The 15192-nt window shown below is 39.5% G+C and overlaps 1 protein-coding gene across 2 annotated transcripts in view; it reads right to left on the reverse strand.

Moving 5' to 3' along the window:
* Nucleotides 1-15192, reverse strand: part of cse1l (CSE1 chromosome segregation 1-like (yeast)) — a 35282-nt gene that overhangs the window by 6681 nt on the left and 13409 nt on the right. For both annotated transcript variants that reach the window (XM_068000531.1, XM_068000532.1), the window contains 13 exons: nucleotides 14482-14611; nucleotides 13700-13765; nucleotides 11598-11800; nucleotides 11426-11510; nucleotides 9755-9816; nucleotides 9340-9476; nucleotides 9057-9160; nucleotides 7582-7679; nucleotides 6824-6974; nucleotides 5578-5786; nucleotides 3048-3145; nucleotides 2871-2956; nucleotides 2514-2595 (listed from right to left, as the gene is read on the reverse strand). In XM_068000531.1, coding sequence (XP_067856632.1) covers nucleotides 2514-2595; nucleotides 2871-2956; nucleotides 3048-3145; nucleotides 5578-5786; nucleotides 6824-6974; nucleotides 7582-7679; nucleotides 9057-9160; nucleotides 9340-9476; nucleotides 9755-9816; nucleotides 11426-11510; nucleotides 11598-11800; nucleotides 13700-13765; nucleotides 14482-14611 — 1511 coding nt within the window. The remainder of the gene's footprint in view (nucleotides 1-2513; nucleotides 2596-2870; nucleotides 2957-3047; nucleotides 3146-5577; nucleotides 5787-6823; nucleotides 6975-7581; nucleotides 7680-9056; nucleotides 9161-9339; nucleotides 9477-9754; nucleotides 9817-11425; nucleotides 11511-11597; nucleotides 11801-13699; nucleotides 13766-14481; nucleotides 14612-15192) is intronic.

Raw genomic sequence — 15192 nt, forward strand, 5'->3', positions numbered from 1 at the left:
TCCCTTTAAAACAGCTTGGAAACCAGGGTGGTGAGGTTCACCCCTGACAACTATAAGGAGGGTAAATTGGTTTTATTTCTCTTGGTCATCTTCCCAGATCAGAAACTTCATCCAGAATGTGTGCAGGATTGATGCCACCAAATTAAAATACAAGTCAAAAATGTTGACATCCATAGCCAAATTAGCTCAACATGCAAAACTTCAATCTGAGCAGTCAGGAATTCACCTGAAAAATAACTTAGAATGAATCATATGAGCCAACTTGATCTCAATAATGAGACATTTTGTTTGCTGCCTTTATCCTACAAATCATTGAATGTTTTAGCTGCTATGGTTGTGCGTGGAGAAAACAGAGGTCTGTGCATGCATACTCAGGCAGCTGTGTATTTCAGTTTTTAAAAAAAAATAGAAGTTATTTGATACATTTCAGTGCTAATTCTGTGGTCGTTAGGTGTGCAGATCGGAGAATTGATGCTGCAATGTTTACGCATTATCTCTGACTTACACTCCCTTTCAGCTTGGAATTAGCCATTGTGCATAATTCTGGATATCCCACTTTCAAAAGGAAGAACATAGAAACAGACAATTCTCCAACAACCTATGATTGAAATTGAAATGAAATGCACAGGTACATTGCTGACTTAAATCCTAGTCATTCTTGCCCTCCTCCTTCAAACTCACTATACCGCATCAATGTCCTTTTGAAAGTGGGATATCCAGAATTACACACAATAGATTTAAGTCAGCAGTGTCCAAACTTTATAGCTTCACGAGCCACACCGAGGGGGGCGGGGGTGAACAAATCCATATTAATTAACAAATATTAAAAGCTGTTGACAATATCTTGGTATATTGATTTAGGATTTTATCCACCAAAGAAGCAACAGTGCTAAATGCAGTCCTTTCCAAATCTCCAGACCCATAAAATTCAAATAATACAAATGAATGACTAAAAAAAGTACAGTCATGGTGTACTCATGAAGCCCATGAACCACAGTTGACTCCTCTGCTTTATGTTATGGACAACAATTTACAGAATTGAACTGGTTTTGCATTACAGAAAGGATGTCTTTGAAAGGCTGGCCTGCATGAATACGTAGAATGATTGGCTGTCTGATTTGGACTAAGCACAAATCAGAAGACAAGTACAAAATTAACAAGTCTCGTGAAAAGACAGATTACATAAATTTGTCTCCCACATAGTGGATATGTAGAGCAGACACTCAGAAAAGGCAAGTCAGTGTTAGGTTAACTCCTTAAAAAAGAAACTGGAAATGTCTGAATAGAGAAATTAGGGAAGATGCTCCAAAATTCCATAACGAGGAAATTCTGGCAGAGAACTGGCTGGCACTGGGGGGTGGGAAGGAGTAGGAGAAAAACACTCGCACAGATTTGATGGGCCGAATGGTCTGTTTCTGTGCTTTAACAGTCTATGATTAAAATTGAATATAATACACAGGGAAACGATCCAAAACCAACTGAAACTTTCTTCTTGGGGGTGGTGGACAATAATCTTTGTGAAAACTTCTCTGGAGATTAAATAAATTGGGTGAAGCACAAAGTGGGAACCGACTGTAGGGGGTTGTAAGAAGCAGCATTTTCTCAAGGTCTTCGATGGTGTAGTTTGCATGTATTCAAGATTGTCTCAACCTTGTTGACTAATGTGTCCTTGGTTGATCATGTCATGAGCCATCCTGTCTTGATTTTCTATCTCATGTTTATAAGCATGATGGCATGGGAAGCAGTACTATCTTGTGGAAAGTGCAGAAGTCAGCAGATGACGTTTGGCTTGCAGAGGTTGACTGGCATGCGGACACGGGGCTGGCTTGGGGTACAGCAGATTGATGTGCGATTGTGGGTATATAAATAAGAGCGTAAAATGTAATTGTTAGAATATTCTCAAAGTGAAGACTAGACACGCTCAAGTGATTTCAAGGACCTTCGAGAAGTGCACCTCAGTACCTTGTTGATGTAAACCATTGCCACATTGTATCCTAACATCTTATATTTGTACTTATAACTTGTACCGTTGTATTTTAACATCTTTTCTACTTATTATAAATTAATAAAACCTTTATGCTTTGGAACAAGACATACTCCTCGCCTTTTTAATTTAAGACCGAGCCGTAAACCAATTACTGACAGAATGGAAGATAAAAGCTGATGATGAACTGAATGGCTTTTTTATGTCCCAATTTTTTCCTACTGGACACTGATTCAGGTTAGTTTCTTCTGACTAAGGAGCTGTTGGGGCCATTTGTTATTTTCAGTAAGTAGAAAGTGAAAGGTTATCCACCATGTTAGTTTTAAATGTGAAAAGGGGACTTTGTGCTATGGCAGTTGTGAAGCAAAATAAGAAACACCAGGGTAAGGGGCAAAGAGAGCCTCAAGGTGTGCCAATAATCAGCACACAGCAGCTGTTTTACACACTCTTGGCACCAGCATGAAAGCTGCAACAGAAAAACTATTTAAAGTTCATTTTACTTTTCACATTTAAGCAGCACTGTACTTACTTTGGCTGTATACTGTCGAAGATTTCCTGCAATGCTATTGCTCCATATTTCACAGCATAAAGGTTAACAAACACTAAGAAACCTAAGGTGCAAAACAAAAAGAATTTCAGGAATTCAATAAATTGAGAATATCCCTCCCCTAATAAAAGTGCATCACCCTAAAGCTCCAATATACTGTGTCAGTGGTAGATTGCAGGTTCAATCTCAGTTTCCCATATGGGAATTTCCTGGCCTCAAACATCGAATCAGTGAGTGGGAGGTAATAATCAGAGGCTCGTCACTTCGCCAAAGGGAGGAAAAAATACAACAATTTTGTAAAATTCTCTTCCAGAACTTACTTAGAAAGGAAAAACTTACTTTTAACAAATTTTGTTGTTTTTGAACTTTGAAGTCGCTGGAAAAGCAAAATGAAGATCTGCTTCCGGTACTGGTGCATGACATCACTGACAAATGAAAAGTACAAGAGCAATCCATTAACACAATTTATTCAGTTGTTAATGCCCAAAAAGCTGTAGAAACTAACTCTATACTTACGGAGGCATGTGCTCAATTATACTGTTAAGCAGGTAGAAGCCTTGATGGTCATTTGCTTTTGATGCAATTAACTTTTGGAAGACTCCAAGCAATCCTGGCTGTGATTTGAAAAAAAAATACACAAAACAAGAGTCAGGAAAAACCCAGTCTACACCTTCATGTGTCTTTTAAGCACCTGCTCAACTGCATGCTTACCAACAGACACCAATACGGCACAAGGATTCATATCTGTTCCGATGCAGTAATTAGTTTCAGCTCCTCACCCTGCTTGTAACCACTCAGCACTTGTCCCTTTCTCTGGCTTAGCCTGTCTTGCAACACCTCTTACACTATCTTTTTAAATCTCTCTCAGATTATGGCCACAAATTTATTAAATACTTGCATTTCCTTAAATCTTCTAAAATGGCCAATTGCCCCTTTTGTTTTGCGATTTTATCTTGAGTGTTACAATGAGCTTGCATTTGGAGCATGCAAATGAATCCTGCAACATAGGCTGGACGTCAGTGAATGTTACTGAAAGATGTGATCAGTCATTCTTTAGGTTATGTCTCTTTTTCTGACAATAACTGAACTAAATTGCATTTAGCAGTGCTCTATGTAACTTTTAACTTCCTTGATGAAATGCAACTCTGCTGTTTCACTGCTATCCTAAGAGACAAGTTTAAAGCAGTAGAATGTTAAAAAGTGGTCCAACTGAACTCGTACATTAAAGAAACAGATTTCCTACTCTAACTGAAATCTCACTCTACTCAATTATGATACTTTTTTTTATACCCAACCAAAATGGGCCTAGCTCAACAATAATCATCACCCAACTTCCTACCACACTCTCAGACACAACTCCTTGGTAAAGAAACTGACTTCCTGTTCTGCCAAAGCCCATTCCATCTGAAGTCTACATTGTGCAGACTCTTGAGGACACTGCCTTTTCCTTGAGGCATGAAAGAATATATAGCTAAAATGCTATAATTAAATTGGATAGTCATGGTGCAAATTGCAACAGCAATGCCCAATTTCTGTCAATATTTCCTACCTGTTCTTTATAACAGTCCAGTGCTTTGCTCTTCTTTTTAAAACAAAGAACTTTAACAGTTATACCATGGGAAAACTGAACTTGGTAAAACTGGCAAGGTGCAAGTAAAACGGTAATGGAAGAGGATGATACAAGAACAAAGGTAATATGGACCATATCACTTGTAGTAAATTTACACAAGTTTTCTTTTGCAAGCTACATGCTGCTCTCATCACATCTCTTACATCAGCAAAGATCAAAATAAACTTTGGTCACAAATATTTGTTGATGAGAAACAAGTTCCCCATTTAGAAAAATTAAACCCCGCTTGTGCATTCCACTATCAAACATCTTTCCATAAGTTATGGAAACTTGCACGTGTTTAATCCTGCAAAATGGCTGTAAACTCAACGTGAAGCTGATAAAAAGACAAATGCCAAACTTTCCATGGGGAGTAGAAAGAATTTTTTTTAATGTGGGGGGAGGGAAAAAGGGGTGCCCAAAACAAACTACCAAACATGGAAAAATGTGCAAAGTGGCTTTGATGTCAAATTCCCATGTGGAAGTCAACTTGGACAACAGAAGCTTCTCAATCTCGAAGAGAAACAAACGGCTGAACAGGATATATTTAGCCAGTGCTCATTAGCAAGTTATGTTTGCTTCTTTCCAAGTTTCTCACAAAATTGAAAAAAAAAGTTGGTTATATCCAAATGGAGAAATAATAGATTCCACTAGAAAACCCAGGAATCCTGCAGCCTTGATTTTACTGTGGCAAGTAAGTGCTAGCTGTATTGGCAAACATTGAGACACCTTGGAAAAAAAAGTGACTATAGCTGAATTTATAATTTTCCCAAAAAGGTCTCAACATACAGCTAATGATTTATATAAACATATAAGCAAGATATTTTGGACATGGCACCAGTGCATAATAATGGCACAAGGTAAAGTTGGAATGGATATTCTGAAAGCTCACAACAGACCATACCAACTACCAAACATCAAACGGAAAGGAAAAAGTAGTACATGTATTCAAAAATAAAAGCATTTTCATCCAGAGGTGAAGCAGCATTTGCTGTCCTTGTACAGGGGATAAAAGATAAGAAGCAAAATCGACTCACAATACAGCATCTTGAGGTTGCAGTAGGATCCACAGACCCTGACGTCTTCGTACTGGTTATCTACACTGAACACGACAGGGGTAATTTTTAACTCTGGCAGGGGAGTAAAACTGGCGGTATTGGATTGGCTGTCCATTACACTCCTCGTCCAATTTTCCTTTCCACTGCATTTTTACGCCCCTGCTGAAGTTCACTGACCATCGCTGTTGTTCTGGATTCTTAAAACTTAACATTATTGTACATTTTGCACACCAAGATGCTTCAACACGGCTAAACACATACTTTTGAATGTGGCCTTTTCTGATTTTGCTCAGTACTAAAATCATTCTAAATCAAAGTTGATTATCAATTAATGCTTATTTTGAAAAACGTTTTTTGAAGTTAAAATAATTACACGTACAATTTTATCAGCTGCAGTTGTAGAAATTGAATTTGCTCCTTTCTCCAGGAAAGCCTGAAGTAGTCTGACAAGAGGTGGGATATTCCCTACACGTTCCCAGAGCAGTGGTTGCAACAAGTGAGGGAAGAGAGCCATGTAGCATGGAGAGATATCAGCACTGTATATTTCCAGGAGCAGCGACATCACTTGAAACACGTAAGGGAGGAATTCTATAAAGCAGAAACAAAAAGAAAAAAAGTGTTAAGGTATATAATGACCCAGAATTTCAAGTTTGTTGAAGGCATCAGGAGACTTTCAACGACCGGCCACCTATTTCTCACATGAAAAATGGGCAACCAGCAATTGAAAATCTGGTGGGGATCTTGTGCACACATTTGCCTGCCTGAATCAACTTTCAGGCAGGCCTACAAATGGGTGCCCAGCACTCTCACCCAAAACAGGCAGGAGGCGGTTTAAATATGGAAATAGGGGTCCCTGTGCCTGTTGGAGGACTCCGATTGAAACATTCAAGAAATGGGTGAAGTATTCATGCGCATGCTAGTCCTACTTTCTTCAGGTGTTGAGGCCTAACAGGTGGTTCTTAAAAGGGACTGTTGGAGGTCTCTCCCCAAAAGTCGGTTTTTTTGAAAGAAGATTTTGTGGGGCCAGGAGTTGTAGGAATGCTACACTGGGCCAACAAAAATCTACTGGCTTGCAGCCAGCTTGTTTTCGCACCCCCCACCAACTCTACGTGCCAGCCCCCCCAGCACCTAACTCTCATCAGCCCCCCCTCCCCCCACCACAGACATGACTTGCTGGCCGGCTGCTTTTGCTCAACAGAGCAGTGAGCTGCAGCAGAACGCCTTATTTGCACCTGCAGCTTGCCAAAAATTGTTAGAGGCCTGAACCCGAAAGTGTCTCAGGCCTCCAAACTGCCGAGTTGGGTGGGCGCACCACCGATATCAAGTCCCTTCGTCGCCCAACCTGAAAAGGTCTATCACTCTCTACTGGCTCAAGTTGCAGGTTGCGGCTCCCCCCAATGGCTGAGTGAGCTTATGTAATGAGTGACTGAGGCATACAGACCAGGAAGGTCCCAGATTTGATCTCCCGCCTCTGCTTAGTTAATTGATCTCAACTGGTAGGTGAACTACAATTGGTCTCTGATTCAGATCACTCTACTATCCATCTTAATGCAGTGTTTAGTCAAAAGCACCGCAACTCAAAAGTAAATTCACTGTGTAGCTAGTCAAATTACTTGAATACTCACCCTGCACATCATTCTGCAAGATCTCTGTGAATACTGGGAAGAGGGCTTCTTCAAAACTTCTCACAGTGACAGGGTTTGCCTTGCATGTTATACGCACAGATAGGCAAAGGGACTCAAACAGGTAATGGTTGAAGTGTGGCTTGCTTGGATTCTAGGATAAGATCAAATTCAAGTCAACTATTGACTGCCAATGTTGACAAATTGATATATAAATTCCTTCTTTCTTTACATATAGGTCCAATAAATGAGCAAATGACCAGATAATCTGTTTTTGTTGGTGTTGGTTGAGTGGGAAATATTGGCTGGAAGCCTGGGAGAACTCCAGGCTCTGGGATCTATATTTTTCACCTGGGCAAGCAGATAAGGTCTCAGTTTATCATCTCATCCAAAAGATGGCACCTCTAACACAGCAATCCCTCAGTACTACAGCAAAGTATCAGCCTAGATTATGTGCTCAAGTCCATAGAGGGGCTTGAACCCAAAACACTGACTCAGAGGGGAGCGCTACCAACTGAGTCCAGACAGTAGCAATGATTCAATACCTTCATCACTAAAGTGGTTCTTCAAAGCATGACATCTATGCAAGAGCAAACAGGAATGACAACACTGTACTGAAAGATTGCTTTCTGGATCTTTTCTTCAGACCACATCATAATTTCTGAAATGTTTATTTAGCAAATGGAAGAAAGGATTTTGAACACTCAAAATTAATGTGAAATAAACAAACTGTACATGGAACTAATAGCTGGACACTTTACCTTGCTAACTAGCAATAGCTTCTGTGTTAGCTGGGCAATCAATGTAGGAACATAAGGAACAATTGCTTCCTGGAGAAGGGAGAAACTTCTCATAATGGCTGTCAACAGAAAGAGAACATATTTAGTCGACGTTCTTTCCACATGCTATGCATCCTTTCCTTGACAAATAGGTGAACAGGCATCCTGACCCAATACTTCCACTGCACTTGAATGGGCTGCTAGGAAAAATGATAGCCAGTGACTTGTTCGCTATCGCGTGAGGTGGAATGCACAACATGCAAAATTAATCTTCACTTTCTTGTGTCTCTAATGGCTAGATAGCTTTGGAGCAATTCACCTCTCATGTGCACTCTCCAATACAGAACGCTATGTGGCACAAGGGGACTAAAGAGGGAGGCGATTCATTTTGGTTTGCTAATTATAGAGTGCACAAATGCTCCCTCACTTCTCATGAGAGCATTAGGCAACAAAATAAAGTGCAGTATGTAAAATATTTCAGGTTCCCAATTTTCCAAACAACCTTGCACTATGTCACAAATGCTATTTCCTTCCTTAAAAGGACTTCTCTCTCACTACCACACTATTTCCTTCAGTATTGAAGGAACTGGGTCCAGGCTATGGACTCTGATATTTACTTTTAGAGCTTTTTCATAATCAGAGGATTGGAAATATATTTATAAATGAAGTTAGATGGGTACTTTGTTTTGATGTCTATAAGTTGAAATACAATATGCAATACTAAGAATACACAAGTCAGTATCAATAGACACTGATATTATATCGGTCTTTACTGTTGTTACACGAGCTAAATGTGCATTCCAAACACAGCAGATAAATAAACTTGTGATAAGTTTAAGGAGACATGGGCAGAAGCATGGTTAATATGTATTTTAAAAGAAATGCAGAGGTTGAACACAGAATCCCATGTATTCGGCATCTCGACTGGAATTCTGAAGCTGGGCCCTCAAGAGAAGATACATTGCATGCTTATCTTGTTCAAAATCAAAGAACCCATAGATGATGCTGTGCGAGACTTAAACGAAGTGGGTCTGCAACTTCGAATAAGGAAGATAAGATGTATGGGAAAATAAAGGAAAATATCACTGAGATTAAGTCATCTCACCCATGTCAAGCAGTAGTGTAACTTTACCCATTGGTCATATAAATGCATTTTGTAGTTTAGAGGTGTGGTTGCATGCCTCATAAGGGCATTTAGATTAGTGATTTGTAGCTCAGTAAGGTGTAAAAAGGTGGTGATTTTAGATTTGATCCGGGAAGTTTGAGCTCAAGAGCTGTAAACTCAATGGACATTGTTTACCCGAATCAGGTTCACTTGATTTGTAAGTACTTCACCTTATTTGAAGGATTAAACTTTGAACGAGCAAAACTTTGCTTGTGAGCATATTGTCTTACTCTCATTGAATGAACTAATCTAGAGCTAGCTAACTAACAATTCACTGCTAAATAGTTCTCACCTTTCATAACATATTCATTTTCAGAAGACCCAGGCAAAGTCAGGGCTTTAAAAAGGCTGGTTAACAGCTGTTCAACCATAGGGGCAAGCTCCGTAGCAGATATTCTGAAAACAGAAAAATGTTAACATAGCAATTTTTTCTTCAACAACTGATGACCATCTTAGTAACTTCGTATTGATGCATTAAAAATAAATTAAAACACACAACTGAAAGACAGCCATATGTCACCACCCTAGGCAAACTAAAGAAGCAGACCTCAATTGCTGTAGTAAGAGATACTTACAAAGTGGTATTGTTAGGTCCTCTCATAGTGAATATTCTTTCAAGAGCATGAGCGGCATATGTATGAACAACAATGCTTTCTGCTTGTAAGTGGCTAATTAACAGTGGGAGGGACACCAAAAGCTGTTCCTTAGGAAGCTGTAATGCAAGTGCGAAATTAACATGTTACCTTCATTGGCAAAACCGATTGTGATACAATGAAAAACATTTAGAAACACCAAAACAAATCTAATTCAAAGGTTAAGATACAGCTCTTCATTTACAAACTAAACTATAACTTAGTACATTGTAATATGTATAATTCATTGTGAAGGCAATCATTTTATAATTATTGACTTTCTTAAATTAAAATATTTTTTATAGTAACTATAGATCATTAAAAAAATGTATTAAGTGCAAAATTGAAGTGCCCTTGCCTGGTTCCTAAAAATCATAACGTATTTAATAGCATCTGCTTTCAGCACAGGAAACTCATTCACTGTAAACAAAAATCAAGTGCACAGGTCAGGTACATTGTCATTAATGTCAAGTGTCAAAGCAGGACTACAATCTCTGTGCCAGAAAACAATTTAAATACATTCCATAATATACAGGAAACACAAATTCCAACACATACTGTGTAGCTGCAAAAGGTCAGAGAGCACAAACATTTGCTTGACTGGAATAAACATTACATCTATTGAACTTGAGCCAGCTGCCATTACTCAGTTACTTTTTTGCGTGTTTGTACCATCCATAAATGTGCAGATTCAATCAATAGCTTCCTCTCTGTTCACGATTGTGTTTTTCAGTAAAGCAAATTACACTTCATATACACAGTTTAAAAGTGTGCACAATTTCTAACATCGTATTAGGAACATAGGAACAGGAGTAGGCCATTCAGCCCCTCGTGCCTGCTCCGCCATTTGATAAGATCATGGCTGATCTGTGATCTAACTCCATATACCTGCCTTTGGCCCATATCCCTTAATACCTTTGGTTGCCAAAAAGCTATCTATCTCACATTTAAATTTAGCAATTGAGCTAGTATCAACTGCCGTTTGCGGAAGAGTATTCCAAACTTCTACAACCCTTTGTGTGCAGAAATGTTTTCTAATCTCGCTCCTGAAAGGTCTGGCTCTAATTTTTAGACTGTGCCCCCTACTCCTAAAATCCCCAACCAGCGGAAATAGTTTCTCTCTATCCACCCTTTCTGTTCCCCTTAATATCTTATAAACTTTGATCAGATCACTCCTTAACCTTCTAAACTCTGGAGAATACAACCCCAATTTGTGTAATCTCTCCTCGTAACTTAACCCTTGAAGTCCGGGTATCATTCTAGTAAACCTACGCTGCACTCCCTCCAAGGCCAATATGTCCTTCCGATGGTGCGGTGCCCAGAACTGCTCACAGTACTCCAGGTCTAACCAGGGTTCTGTATAGCTGCAGCATAATTTCTGCCCCCTTGTACTCTGATCCTCTAGATATAAAGGCCAACATTCTATTTGCCTTCTTGATTATTTTCTGCACCTGTTCATGACACTTCAATGATCTATGTACCTGAACCCTTAAGTCCCTTTGGACATCCACAGTTTTTAAACTTTTTACCATTTGGAAAGTACCCTGTTCTATCCCTTTTTGACCCAAAGTGGATGACCTCACATTTGTCTACACTGAATTCCATTTACCACAATTTTGCCCATTCACCTAATCTATCAATATCCCTTTGTAATTTTATGTTTTCATCTACACTGCCTACAATGCCACCAATCTTTGTTTCATCGGCAAACTTAGATATGAGACTTTCTATGCCTTCATCTAAGTCGTTAATAAATATTGTGAATAATTGAGGCCCCAAGACAGATCCCTGCGGGACTCCACTAGTCACATCCTGCCAATGTGAGTACCTTCACATTATCCCTACTCTCTGTCGCCTTTCGCTCAGCCAACTTCCTAACCAAGTCCGTACTTTTCCCTCGATTCCATGGGCTTCTATCTTAGCTAACAGTCTCTTATGTGGGACCTTATCAAATGCCTTCTGGAAGTCCATATAAATAACATCCATTGACATTCCATATTGAAATTACTGATGGAACATTTCAACTCACCATTTGGCGACTTCAAATCAGACAGTATGTGATTAACAAAGAAGTCTGTTAAATTTACGAGCTCATTTGCTTGAGTTATTCCGTGCTGAAAATAGAAAAAAAAACATTATTTAATATTCAAAGCAAGGTACAAGAAAATAAAAAATGTTCCAGCTGGATAGAGAAACAGTACCTTTTGAGTTTGAGCTTTGGAGGCAAGTGACGTCACAAGATAAATTGCAGCATCTTTGTGTTTCCAATTAATAGAGGGATTTTTGGCATATTGCTGCAACATAGAATTGACATAGCCAGAGAATATTGCTGTTACAGGCCCTTCAAAGTATTTGCAAAGACCCCGCACCAAATCACAAGCTGCTCTTCGCCTCGTGTCAATGTCTGCAAAACAATTTATAAATTAATAAACCATAAAGGATGAAATTGCTTTTTGGGAGGGATGGGGGTGGAAAGAGAAATTAAAATTTTTTTTAGCTGCTTATAAAAAGGTCACAACTTCAGAATATCAAAATATTTTATTTTTTATCAAAATTAAAACCTCAAAAATTAAATGACATTTATCTTGCTTCCAATGAGAATACCAAATTTGACATAATGCAAATTGACAAGCAGCCTTGCCAAAGACAATAACCACAAGCAGTTACAACAACTGTTACAAGTAATTGAGTAAATTGTACACAGCAGAGACAAGTTACAATATTGCAGCCTCATGCTCCGAGACAAATTTAAGAATCATTCCTTTTTCTGGAAGCTACTTCAGGGCTTTACAGATTCAATACTTAACCTACTGCAGCTCCTTTAAGTAATCCGTTTTCTATATTGTAACTACATTGATCATCTGACAGATACAAAAAGTATTTTGATTTTTTTGGTACTGATCCTCTAGCATTATGGCATCAGTCTTGCATACATCACAGCAGGTCTTCAGGCAACATATTATTTCTGTAGCAAGCTGAACTCTACCCAGTAAATTCTGATATTGAATCTAATCGTAGTCAACATTAGCAAATATATGGCACTGGGAGTATTACCACCAGCATGCTAACTTCCAGGAAGTATCAGTCACCAATTTATGTGTCTGACATAACTTTATGAAGTTACATATTGCAGTTTTAAAAAATCTGTTCTCGGGTTGTGGATGATGTCAGCAAGGCTGCATTTATTGCCTATCCCAAGTTGCCCTAAAAGGGTGATGGTAAGCCTTCTTGAACATCTGCAGCCCGTATACTAATTGGGCGCCCAAAATGGAGTTTAGTAGGAAGTTCCAGGATTTTGAATCTGCAACAATGAAGGAATGGTGGAATTTGTCCAAGTCAGTGTGGTGCGACGTGGAGGTAGTGGCATTCCTAGAATCATGCAGCTCTTGTCCCTCTTGGTGGTAGAGGTCGCAGGGCTGGGAGGTGCTGCTCAAGCTCGGTGAGTTGCTGTAGTGCCTCCTGAAAATAGTGCAACCCAGTGCGCAGGTGGATTGTGGGGGGGGCAGAGTGCATATTGAGTCCAGGGGTCAGGGCACTGATCAAGTGGACTGCTCTGTCCTGGATGGTGCTGAGCTTCCAGTGTTACCACAGCTGCATCTATCCAGATGTGTGGTGAGTATTCAATCACACTTCTGACTTCAGCCTTGCAACTGTGATGAGGCCTAAAGGGGTCAGGAGGTGAGCCACTTATCACAGAATACCCAGCCTCCACTCTGCTCTTGCAGCCATGGTGTTGATGTGGCTGGTCCAGTTAAACTTTTGGTTAACGGTGACCCGCAGGATGTGATCGTGGTGCCACTGAAGGTCGGGGGGAGGTGGTTTGGCCTTTTGTTGTAGGAGATGGCCACTGGCCAGCACAGAAGTTACCTGCCACTTGTCAGCCCAAGCCTGCATATTGTCTCGGTCCTGTTGTCGGCAGGCATGGGCTCCTCATTATTGGAGGAGTTAGGAATGGAGCGTTGGCAAGTAGGTGTTGCATGATAGCATTATTGATGACTCCTATCATTTTGTAGATAATTGGAGGAGGCTTATAATTGGTTGGGTTCGATTTGTCCTACTTTTTATGGCTAAAACAAAGCTGGGCAATTTTATACATTGTCGGATAGAAGCCAGCAAAGAAGGAAAGCAGATAAAGGTGAAAGCAAACACTAAGCTTTTGGCTGGAAGCCACAGTCGCTATCTGTGAAACAAGAAACTTCAAACTATCCAATATATTTGAACATTTATCTATATAATGTAATTAACAGTTGTGATACTGATGAATCAAACATCCATTCATTATGGACAAGGACCACTATATTACCTGATCCTTCCAAATCTCTCCTTATGTACTCTTCAGAGTTATCTTCAAATGCTTCTTCATCAGCAGCTACAAATAAAAACAAACATTTTGCTGCTGGTAAATATGAACCTGTTTTGTTTTTTGACTTACTTATCCATTAGATAAACAATTCATTAGAGGTTTAGCCAACCTACCCATGCAATCACATTTCAAAACACTACTCCCTTTGCAATTCAAGATTTTTTTTTAAACAAGTTAGAATTCTGGCAATTCTGCACATAACTACAAAATCCTGAAAACAATGTTGTGCATTACTGATCTGTAGTTTTTCCAAAAGTCATTATACACATGCATGCTTTCTTTCAATTTTCTCCCCTGCACTTCTGAAGGTCCCAGCTCATTATTCCACAACTGCCAGCAGCCTTTTGGTACCTCACTCAAACTGCCATTCTTCATGAGAGCCTAGATGAAGAGTATCAGCAAGCTATTCAACAATGAATGGCATCTACAGGGGAGTCCAATCTTGTCCTCACTCACTGGCACACATGTGCATTTTCCAACACAGATCACAGGATCTGAGAAAGGCAACCGTGGATGATTTTTTAATTTCCCTACTCAAGCTGTGTAACACTCCCAATGCCACAATGGCCAAGATTGTTAATTCATTAGAGAGCCTGGATTAAACCTGCAGCTTTGAGGTCTGCATGGCTCACTACAACATCATATGATGCATTTACCCACTGAGCCATCGCAGATGTTTATACTCTGTATTTGACAGTATAAATTCCTTTGGAGTCATTTACCTCTGAATTCCATGTTGGGAACAATAACTTTTTCACAGATACTGGTTAATGTGTTCTGATCTTCAAACAGATGTTTGTAGTGTGGTCTTTCACAAACAGATGCCAGGAATTGAATAGCATTGCTTACCAGCTAAAAGATAAGAATGAAGATGATTAGCTTTTTACTTGTTGGAAATTAAAAGAGCAGAGCTTGGGGTGAGGGTGGGAGGTACTCTCAGTGTCAAGTACTCCCATGAGTTTTTTTTTGAAAAAAAAGTTAATAGCATTCAACTTATGCAGAGATATCCCATTTCAGGTTTGTAATCAAAACCAGCATCACTCAATGATGTAGTTTATTGGGACAGCTTACACATATCCTGGAGCAGCTCTGTGCCCTAAAACAGAAGGCAGAGCTACAGATCATTATGGGTACTGATCTAGAGGTGCACAAGCTAGACAGTAATAAAAGAGCATGGGGGAGGGACAACAATGTTGATTTTAAAAAAAAACTGGCATCTAAAATAGTCATGCCATTTTATTTGATGACTGATGTTCAAATATTGCTTGTGACTTGAAAACAGCTCTAACAGCAAATTCCAAGTCAGTGTGCAAGCTTATACCAGCTGGTGTTATAGGTCATAAACACCGGTAGAGTTGACTATTTCTCTAGATTTCAAAATACCTGAAGACAACTAACTTCTACCATGTAAACTCAGGACAGTGCCACCAGGG

The sequence above is a fragment of the Heptranchias perlo genome, chromosome 19 (assembly GCF_035084215.1).
Source record: "Heptranchias perlo isolate sHepPer1 chromosome 19, sHepPer1.hap1, whole genome shotgun sequence".
Lineage (NCBI taxonomy): Eukaryota > Metazoa > Chordata > Chondrichthyes > Hexanchiformes > Hexanchidae > Heptranchias > Heptranchias perlo.